The sequence below is a fragment of the Acyrthosiphon pisum genome, chromosome A1 (genome assembly GCF_005508785.2).
Source record: "Acyrthosiphon pisum isolate AL4f chromosome A1, pea_aphid_22Mar2018_4r6ur, whole genome shotgun sequence".
Taxonomy (NCBI): domain Eukaryota; kingdom Metazoa; phylum Arthropoda; class Insecta; order Hemiptera; family Aphididae; genus Acyrthosiphon; species Acyrthosiphon pisum.
This window is the reverse complement of record NC_042494.1, coordinates 96,622,965-96,634,792: the sequence shown is the minus strand read 5'-3', so window position 1 is coordinate 96,634,792 and position 11,828 is coordinate 96,622,965. Positions and strand designations below refer to the sequence as shown.

The following is an 11,828-nucleotide window of genomic DNA, read 5'->3' as shown; positions in this document are numbered from 1 at the left end:
CATTATTCTTCTATGAATAGTATATCATGTAAAACATGTTAGATATTTTTGAAACTATTCAATCTTCTGAAACATGTAAGTTGTATACTGTTATAGACGTCTCCACAACCGAGTTTGTTCGTTAGTAAATAAATACGAGGTGTTTGAGTTATCACTAATACTTTATTAATATAATCAATTTTAAAATAAGTTTAGTTGCACAGAATGATAATTAGACTTAAGAAAACAACAGAGGCTCTGCTCGATGGTCTGCCAGGACTACACTGAATATTACACAGACAGCGAGACACGGTAGGGGCTCGCTCGGGCTCAAAACTGTCCACACAGCGAATTCCTTAAGACCGTGTGACTCTGTCTGTTCACACATTAATATGCTTACACACTATACTATATCATACTATTACTATATCTCATACTGCGTATAGCATACAGACAGGGGTTCACAACAATACTCATGTACATAACATAGTTGTAGTGCATTTCATTTACAATTTTGTTTTTATTGAAAATACCTAATGACAACTTGTTTAAAATCATAACATTTTAATATCCTAGGACAAAGTTACAGCATTGCTAAACAATAGTTTAGTACATACATCAGACCCACTTTTTGATGTCAATTAATCATCTGAAAATGTAAGTTGTGTAGTTGTATGCATAATATAATTTTTAAGTTCATGATATTATAATTATTAGAATTGTTATATTTTATTCTATGGGCACTATAAATTAAATTAAATTAAAATAATAACAGTATTGAGTTGATGTTGTGCATTTTATAATTTTTTGTGCATATTCAAAGGTATTGTTGTTTAATGTCTGATGAAAGAAAAAATACCATTTAAAATTATGTTTTATTGAAAATATTGATAATTTTATGTTCTAGGACAAAGTTACAGTATGGCCAAATAATTTATTACTTACACGAGACATTTTTGAAATGGACCAATTTTCTAAAAATGAGAGTTGTTTACTTGTATATGTATAATAAAACATTCTTATTTGGGTTTTGGCTATACGGGCTAAACGGCTGCAAAGTCTTGGACTTTATTCACAATTATATCATCAAATATACTTAGTGATGTGATCAATATAATATTATTCTTATTTCTTTGCTTGCCTTCTAATAATAAATCTAATGCACATGTCATTAAATCTAAACTAAAGATCTTTGTCATTACCTATTGTCATTATTTAATGTGATCAATATTTCCTAGAACATTGTTTGCCATAGTATTACACAGACAATTTTAAAAGGTATGCACTGAACTAATTTAATATATTGTATTTTTGACTAACATATGATAAAATTAATATTCATAAATATATTTTAATTAACATAAAATTTATACATTATATACATAATTATTAAACTCGTTTAGTAGTTATCTAATTTTGTGTTTTATTTTATCATTATTATTATTTTATGTGTTCATTATTCTCTAATACAATGTTTGCCATACTATTACAAACACAATTCTAGAAGCTATGCACTGAACTAATTTAATATATTGTCCAACATATGATTAAATTAAATATTAATATGCTTAAATAACTATAATTATACTTAATTATCATACATTCTCATTACAATATACATTATATTGATTTTTGAAATAATTTTTATTTTTAGAGTTGAATGCAAAGAAGAAATTAACACAACTGCTACCAAAATAAAATTTGAAAAGGATGTGATCAACAGTTCTGAGTTTGAAGGATTAGTTAAAAAAGAATTCCATCCTTTGGAACTAATTACTCAAATTAATTTGGACAAGACATCGAGCTTACGGAACACATTTTCAAATTCAAGTGATCTACAAGTCAATAATAAATTTCAAACTAAACAAAATAATAATAAATGCAATACATCTGATAAATCAATGAACTCAAAAGCACTCTTCACAAGACATTCTAAAAGTCAAACCACTAAAAGAAAAAAAAAGTTTGTTTGTGACGAGTGTGAAGGGATATATTATAATAAATCAGATATAATTACACACATAATGTGTTGTGTGGGAGGAAAGCTTAATATATCTGATAATAATTGTGATAAAGGGTTTTCTCAAACAAGAGATTTAAAAAAGAATAAAAAGATTCATACGGGATTAAAGTCATTTAAATGTGATATATGCGATAAAAAGTTTTCTCAAACAGGACATTTAAATATACATAAGAGAACACATACTAGAGATAAACCTTATAAATGTGATATCTGTGATAAAACGTTTTATTCTACAGGACATTTAAATAGACATAAGAGAACACATACTGGAGATAAACCTTATAAATGTGATATCTGTGATAAAAAGTTTTCTCAATCAGAATCGTTAAAAATCCATATAAGAACACATACTGGAGATAAGCCTTATCTATGTGAAATTTGTAATAAAGGGTTTTCAGCACAATCTAATTTAATAGCGCATTCTAAGATTCATACTGGAGATAAGCCTTATAAATGTGATATTTGTGATAAAAGGTTTTCTCGATTAGGAGATTTAAACAGTCATAAAATGACACATACTGGAGTCAAGACCAATAAATGTGATATTTGTGATAAAGAGTTTTATCGAGCAGCAAATTTAAAATGGCATGAAAGGACACATACTGGAGAAAAACCTTATAAATGTAATATCTGTGATAAAAAGTTTTCTCAGTCAGCCAATTTAAAAAGGCATAATAAGACACATACTGGAGATAAACCTTATAAATGTGATATCTGTGATAAAACGTTTTATTCTACAGGACATTTAAATAGACATAAGAGAACACATACTGGAGATAAACCTTATAAATGTGATATCTGTGATAAAAAGTTTTCTCAATCAGAATCGTTAAAAATCCATATAAGAACACATACTGGAGATAAGCCTTATCTATGTGAAATTTGTAATAAAGGGTTTTCAGCACAATCTAATTTAATAGCGCATTCTAAGACTCATACTGGAGATAAGCCTTATAAATGTGATATTTGTGATAAAAGGTTTTCTCGATTAGGAGATTTAAACAGTCATAAAATGACACATACCATTAAAAGAGCTTAAAAATGCAATTTTTTGTAAGGTTTTAATAATACCAAAAACTAATCATTTTTTATGTACATGAAAAATAATTCATTATTAAACTTTTATGCGATGAATTTATGTATAAAGTGTTCCTCTGCTAATTTATAATTATATTCCTCTCCACTAGCAGATTTTGTGCTACTATTCAATTTAGTAATTTACTGTTCGTGTTTAATGATATATTTAAATAAAAATCTTTGTATTATAATATTTATAAGACACCTACTTATAATGTTCAATAAAATATGTCTTAATAAGGAGTATTGAATTTAAAAATTATCACTAATTATCCTTATAAAACTGGAGATTATACAAAAAAGAATGACATAAAATACTATAGATACATATTGCAGCACCCTCTAAAAGCAAAGCTTGTGCTGGGGGAATTAGTTCTCATCACATTTAGAATACAAAACAAATTTAAAAAACAATCTGTTACTTAAGTACAATTAAATTACAGTATTTTAATATTATTATTAAAATATTATAATGATTATTATTCAAGTTCGATTGAAACAAGATGATACTTTTCGAGGTAATTTTTCGATATTCTCAATAGTTATTTAATGCCACGGGAAAACCACCGAAAAATTACGAAAAATAAAAATAAAAAATAACTTATAGCATTTGGGTTTGTTAACAGAAGGTTTTCTTTCGAACAGGAAAATAGGCAGCTTTGGAAGTTCAGTAGGTGTTCCATGTCTTGTTCCATACCACACTCACGTTTTTTAAGTTGTTTTTGATCTGCCTACTCCTAATCTGAGTTTTTTAAGGGATCTCCCGGTTGGCCAGTCTAATTCGTATCCTGCTGCCAGCAGTTCAAATGGTTCGAGCTCTAGTTTATAATTTTCCTTGGAGAGAGAGTTTCAACCTTCCTCTTCGCGCCTCTTCATGGTGTTTGCTTTGGTATTTTCCCAGTCTGCTGAAACCTCCCGGCGGATGTTCGGAGGGGTGATTTCAGCGAGTTTGTAGATTTTAGGAAGTGGAGTGTTCTTAAGACAACCTGTTACTAAACGGCAAGATTCATTGAGTATGGTATCTATTTGTTTTGCGTGGACGGGCCTACTCCACACAGGACTGGAAAATTCTCCAGCAGAGAGACAAAGTGATAATGCAGATATTCGTAATGTATGTGCGTTGGCCCCCCACACAGAGCCCGTGAGTTTTCGGAGTATATTGTTCTTTGCAGACATTTTTTGCTTAGTTTCCTCACAATGGTGATTATACATTAGGGATTGATCCAACGTAACGCCTAAGTATGTGCGGGGTGTGCAGAGTTCTCTAATACAGTTCCTTGCCATTAAATTTTAAGTTTTCGATCTATCTCTGTTTTTAAGGTGAAAAGCACAGACTTATGTCTTTGTTGGGTTCGGTTTTAGGGAGTTTTTTATATAGCAATCAGACATGACTTTAAGTGATTCCTACAGTGCTCTTTCAACTTCATGGAAGTTGTCACTTTGTGCAGCTAGAGCAGTATCGTCGGAATATTTAAAGTTTTTGATACCCGCCTTGGTAAGTACAAGTTGATCATTAGTGTATATGTTAAAAAGCGTGGGTGCTAGCACACTACCTTGTGGGAGGCCGTTCTTCTGAATTCTCCATCTACTCATCTTTCCTTCAAGCTCTACACAATATCGTTTGTTTCGGAGAAGGGTGTTAATTGACCTGGCAGGCTTATTATCTTTAGTTAGATCCTTGATCTTAGAGATAAGTTGGATATGGATTACTGTGTTATATGCCACCGTTAGGTCTATAAATACTACTACAGTTATCTTTTTTCCTCATGACCATTTTCTATGCGTTGAATGAGGCACAATATTTGTCCAGTACAGGACCTTCCTGGTCTGAAACCGCCCTGCTCATTGATGAGTTTATTATCTATGGGGGTTTTAGCCTGTTTAGGATTAATTTCTCGTATAATTTGTAGGTATGACAGAGAATGGAGATGGGTCAAAACTTCTTTGGGTCATCTGGGGTTTTATCTGGTTTTTGAAGTACGATTATTTTTGATTTCCTTCAGATTTTGGGGATTTGTTCTGTGTTTGTGATATTGTTGAAGAGATCTAGGAGCCACTTTTTGGCAATTGGCCCAATGTGCTTTATTTGTTCTGTGCAAATATGATCTACACCCACTGCTTTCCTATTTGTCAGCTCAACAATGGTGGTTTGGAGTTCTAGGAGTGAGAAAGACTCTCTAAGTATTGATTCCTCCTCGTGTTGCTTTTCAGCTGTTTTATATCTATGTTTCGGCTGGGTCTTTTTCTTTGTCCTTCCATTTATGAGTAGCTGATGCGTGCTTTGTTTATTTGGTGTTACTGCTGATATTCGTGTTTTAGCTTTCGTAGGGTCGGAGTGGAGTTTCTTGATAAGCCCCCACGCTTTACTACTGCTGTGTTTCATGTCCACATTGTTGAGAAGTGTATGCCAGTTTGTACTTCTTACCTCTGTAATGTTTTCTAATAAGCGTTCTCCTTCTTTGATTGTATCTAGGTTTAAAGGGTCATCTTCGTACCGATTTGTGGACAGTTGGAACTGTTCTGATAGTTAAGAGGTTAAGCATGGTATATATCTTGTCCTACAACCTCTGGGAATACATTTCCTTCAGATATGCTTCACATTTTCCACGGAGGTGTCATACTAGTCACTAGTAGTGGCCAGGTGAGATATTTCTGCGTCTAGGCTATTCGAGAAATCCAACCAATTAGGCTTTTGGAAGTTAAATCTCCTTCGAAATGGTGTTATGTTAGCTCGATTGTATGTGTTATTTCACATGATATGGGTCTATGTTGTGACCGTGGTATGTGTTTTTCAACTCGTTTGATTGTCTGTTGCTTTAGATAATTTCTGATACAAATTAGGTCCGGGTTGTACCCCTCCTCCATCGTCCGGTATTAAATGAGGATGGAAGTTTAGGGTCATGGATTAGTGTAAGTTGCCATGCTTCCACCCATAATTCAACCAGGTCCCCATTTTCATCGTTTTCTTTGTATCCCCGTGTAGTACTGTGGTTGTTGAAGTCGCCATCTACTATTTGTGTTCTTTGGTTATTAACATTCCCAGGATCATGAAAGGCGAAGTTGCGCGTGGTACAGAGAGAAAAAAAAATATTGCACTTAATCTCTTAGCGAAATCTCATCCTCCTAATATTGTATGTTGTTTTACATTTTGACAATAATTAAAATAATATTTCATCAGTCATATGTGTTCTAACAAATATTTCACAGATAAAGAATAATAACTAAACATTTAAAAAACGGATACATTTTATATATAAATAAATGTCTTTTTATGTAAATCATTTTAAAATCGAATACCATATTACCTATAGGTATAAAAAAAAATGTCTACTGGAATGTCAAATTAAATTTGATAAGTGCTTAAAGCAGTGGTGGATTTAACGGTCGTTTAGTCGGCACATACCAACGGGGCCTCCTCTTAAATTGTGCACTGAGACCCACCTAAATTATAAAGTTGATTTTTTTTTAATTTTAACCAAAAAAAAGTATATTTCAAACTGGAATATAATTTACCATTGTCTTAATAATAAAATAATTTAAATATATAGTAATACTTCAAAAATAGAAAATATCGAAATAAATACTAATATATACCTACGTAAATCTAGGTTAGGTGTTCTATATTCTACCCACTACCATTGATCACAGATAAGATTATTTATAATTATAAATTAATATTTAATATAATTCATGATTGCATGAAAATAAAAACAATAATTTTGTAAGTATAATAACAATCTTTTGATAACTATGAGCAGCATAAATCATGATTTATTGGAAACCGTTTTCGCGATAAATTCGCAACATAGGTAGGTACATATAAATAATGAAAAATGTGGTAAACAGGGCTGTGGATTTAATGCGTTTGCACTATGTTTTTCATTTTATGTGTATACATTTAACGGGTTAGGATATTGTTTCTTACAACTGCTATACAACTGCTATACAATTGCTGTAACTATAAAGTATTGATTGAAATTTAAAATAAGTATTATTGTTATTAAATTAAGAATAAAATTATAAATATAAGCAACGAGTGATTGACTCCACACCACCAATTTACTTGCCAACCTACCCGACAGAAACCCACAGAAACATATACACACATATTATCATTATTGTTTTTGTGAATTATAATATAAAATGGTAATTTTATCATCGACTTTTGTGTGTATAGCAGCTCCTAAAATTGTGTGTAGTACAAAAACTTAAGTGTGTAGTACAAAATTTAAAAGTGTGTAACTCAAATTAAACCTTTATAATTTTATGTATAATTTTTTGGCTTCACGTTTTTTTTTATATTTGCATGGTTTTTTATCCAAGCTACATTTTGATTATAATCTACATTCTGTGAAATGGGGGTAAGTATATTACTGATACATTTTTTAGGAGGCCCCTCTTATTGATTTGCTGACCTTCTTTGAGCCCTTAAATCCGCCACTAGCTTGAAGTTCAAGTTTTTACGACATTTGATATTCACTCGATTTCTCTTGCAAAGGTTTTCTTATTTTGTTGTAATTGTTCGCGCCACGCAATTTATATCGCAGACGCTTATCTGCGCGACGGTGACCGTCCTTAATTATCACATCCACTGCATGAAATTAATAATATTTTATTCTCTTTGTTTAACTTTCTGTGTGTTGCCGCATTATTATCAATAATTTCGTATAATCATTATTATTTTTTTTATTGTACTTTTTTTTGTTGTTGTTATTGTTGTTCGGCCTACGCTCTTACGGTTTTTTTCTTACTGAAAAAATAACCATCCCTTTTTCCGCTAAAAAAATTCCGTTATTGCAGCGTTTCGTTCTTTTTTATTCTTCATCATTACGAATATGAAGATTTGTAACTTATTATAATAACTATCGTTGTGCCGAATTGTTCACCGACGCATAGACCGTTAAGTAATCATCAAAATGCGTATTGTTCGCCGTTTCGTTTTCTACTACATACGATCAATGTCATGATGCAATATTGCATATGTCACATATTGACATATGTCACTAGCCGCACTAGTTGATGTTGCAGTCCAACCACCTCATCGCGGACACGTAACGTTCACTGACTTTTGTATTGAATATATTATGCTTTGGCATTACGTATAAAATGGTTATATTATTAATTACATAGTTATAAGTGCCCCCCCCCCCGCTCCACAGTTGTGTATCATTTTAATATAATTAATATAATATTGTACCTAGCATACGTCTGATATTGTCAAACATTTATATATTATAACAATCACTTTATTCCTATATATTTCCTATACGGTTAACACCATAGTATACTACTACCACCTTAAAGTCCGTAACGAGGTTAGTGTAAGAAACAGTAATTCTAAAACGAATAACCGTTAGTGGGTATTTGAAATCGAAATTTATAGGTACCAAATGTTTGTGTTGTCGTTTTCTATACTTAAGATATTTGTATTGTTGATACTACTCTTAATAAAAAAGTTTTCAAAATATTTGACCCCGATTATAATCTTATCGTGATACCCGGAAATCGGGTTACTTGATATGTAAGGTAAAAAGAAATATTTATTAAAAATGACTAGGTACTATTTGATGCATGATATTACCACTTACATCCGAAGTACCGAGTAGATAACCAGTGGAAACCATTTATAATATGTAAAAAAAAAAATACAAATTCGAAATGTCTTCTGATACAACTACCTATAACCTGAACCAATTGCAACCATTTTTAACAAAAAAACAGTTCCAAAACAAACAAAACCAGCAAAAAAAAAAAAAAAAACAAAAATCAATTTCAAATTCCAGCTTGAATAACGAAACTCTATTATGCGTGATATAAAATGTGTATTTCGTATCATCCTTTCTTATAGTGCTCCTCCACGCGGTGTTACGCAATTACTGTCAAAATGTCAAGTCCATATTATAGCTATCTATCAAAGGTCAGGCTCTAGGTACGTCAGTCTGGACACGTCTGATTTCATATTATAATGTAATATAGATAACAAGCTCTTCCTCCCTGCGTTGTCCGTGCCATATATTATTGTTTTATTTATAAATATTTTTGTAAAAAAATATAGGTATGTGTCATATTATAGTATTACAATTGTTATACAATAATGTAACCAATGACAAGCATTTAAATAAACAAAAATAATACCTTTTCGTTTTTTTTGAGCTGAAAAAAATAATAAATTTGTTAGCAACAAATAAATTTTTAATACATATATAGGGGTTGAAATAAATAAGCTATTAACACTTTCCAAGTCTCAATGAATCTATTGATGTGACTTTTATTAAAATAGTAGTATTTTTCTAGTAATAAGCTGCAAACGTATAGGTTCATTCAAATCTCGTATTTGTTTTAAGATATAATTTCTTTATTCGAGGCCGTAAACGCGACGATTTTATGCATGCTTTTACGTCATCTATCAGAGTAACTTATGCGGCAACCATTTATATATATATAATATATATATAAATACTAATATCTAATATTACTATATTACTAAACAAACTAAGTTTACTTAAATTCAATATACTTAGCATTTATTCATGATATCACATCTTTATAATAGTTCTCAAAGATCTTATATTTTTTTTACTTAGCAATTTTTACACGTAATTTACGAAGGGTTTTCGTTGTGATATCACTAATTTTTATCGTCATTAAATATTTAGTACCTATTTACACAATAATCTATAAGATCGGTATTATTGTTGGTAACATTTGCAACGGTGATACGACTACTGCTACCGTGGTTCTGAATTTAATATAAATTTCCATTAAAAAGTTCGCACTTTTTCATTTATAACTTCATTTTTAAACGTACGATTTTGGTGATTTTTACAAAAGCATGTTCTACATTGTGCACAATATTTTTGATGTTTCGGAGATTACTAGGGGTTAATTTATTGGTGCATTAGAAAATTAGTTGTGTCGTATAACAAATTTACCCGTATCTTACACAGTTTAAATCGGCAACTCCTGTTTCGATATACTATACACACGCCGTCGTGCAGTTATTTTTTTATTTTACTTAGCTCATGCCACGACCGCTAACCGTGGCACTGGACATAGAGTGAGAGAGATAATATAATTATTATGGTTTCGTTTTGCGGTCCCTCGACTGCAGTGTCGATGATTTTCCAAGACAAGGCGATTGAAAACATATTAATATATTATATTGAACGTCATCCTACATTTTATGGAAAACGTTGTCGGATATTAGAACGGCGACGTGGTGGGACACCCGGTGTATACCTATACGCGTACGTTTAACTATACATCGTGATCACGGCAAAACTTGCTTGGAAAGTTTCGCACATGTACCCGGGTGTAGGTATATATACATACGCGCGTTGCGATGATCGATCGGAAACCGGATGTACCTACGTCGCGATGGCCGCGGAGCGGATATTATATTATATCGGCTACATATAGGTTCACCGTTTTGGGCGTGTTAGCGGAATTCTTCTTTTTGTTTGTATTCCGAGAAAGTCGCACGAACGGATACGAATGAGCGGCAAACTCTGACTAAAAAAAAAAAAATTTTAAAATACCGCTGAATTCCGTTCGCACCTCCGACAAGCCACGACCCATTCCTCCTCCCAACTTCCTTCCGGTCATCGATCCGCTGACGACGTCCGATTAACAACAATTAATATAATATGATACCTATCGAGACGTGACGATTGATGATGCTGATTATCGTCTTTCTTATCCATTCAAATAATTATAGTAATATAATGCGACAGCTGACGTTCGATATAATATATACCTATAGGAGTATATTTTATTAATATTATTAGGTACTAGGGACCGGATTTATATGCAAATGCATATTATACGTATTGAAATCTGACGAGGATTGTCTCAAATTTAGATCATTTTTGATAAAATAACACAAATTGTATTTTCAATTTTGCATAGGTATTTCAACGTTTTTACCTATTAAATGCATATTTATATCACATATATTTGTTTTTCATCATATTTTCACGTTCACGGGTACATAATATCGATAATATTACGACCAGCCTTAATTTCCAAAAATAAGATGACATACCTACTTATATGCTACATATAATATATAATGTATATTATTATATTAATATAGATAAATTCGATGTTTATGTATTGGAGTTCAAGTGTTCGACGGAAGCCGATTAGGGCTAATATTTTATGGATCGAAGATAAAGGATGTTAAATGGCGAAGGACTTAGTGAAGATGACGAAATACATTTTCATACTTTTAAAACATTTTTATGCCTTTTTTATTACTTAATTAATTAGTACCTATTTTTTACATAATTTTAAATATAATGGTTTTGATTCAATTTTAAGTTCATATTTTATAGCATTATTACAGCATTTTTAGAAGCATATTTTGGGGACTTTTTGTGCTTATAAATCCGGTCCCTAATTATTACTAAGTATCGTATGTAGGTACGATAACGTTATGCCTACTCACTGAACACACCCGCCCTGGTGACCCACCCGCGATCGAAATCAGTTTATAATGTTTATATACCTATAAGTAATGTATAAATTATAATGTATACCTACGATAATGTACATACGGCCTGCGGTCGAAACCGCGGAATTCAACTCTGGTACATATAATAATAATAATACACATGTATTATTATGATATTAATATTATAATATTATGGGTGTGCGCTGTAAAACACATAACTACCGATGAAATCATAATTACTGTTATTATTATAGTATTATTATTTCATTATATACGTCCAGACAATCGTCCGCG

At 31.5% G+C, this 11,828-nt stretch overlaps 1 protein-coding gene across 2 annotated transcripts in view; it reads left to right on the top strand.

The window, feature by feature from the left end:
* Positions 1–3,322, top strand: part of LOC100161195 (zinc finger protein 436-like) — an 11,204-nt gene extending 7,882 nt beyond the window's left edge. Inside the window, exons 6-7 of one of the 2 annotated variants that reach the window (XM_029487837.1) lie at positions 1,634–2,517; positions 3,022–3,195. In XM_029487837.1, the coding sequence (XP_029343697.1) occupies positions 1,634–2,517; positions 3,022–3,041 (904 nt within the window). In that variant the 3' untranslated portion in view covers positions 3,042–3,195. Of the gene's footprint in view, positions 1–1,633 lie in introns of both variants that reach the window. The other variant, XM_029487836.1, reaches the window with a different exon arrangement.
* The last annotated feature ends 8,506 nt before the right edge of the window (positions 3,323–11,828 follow it).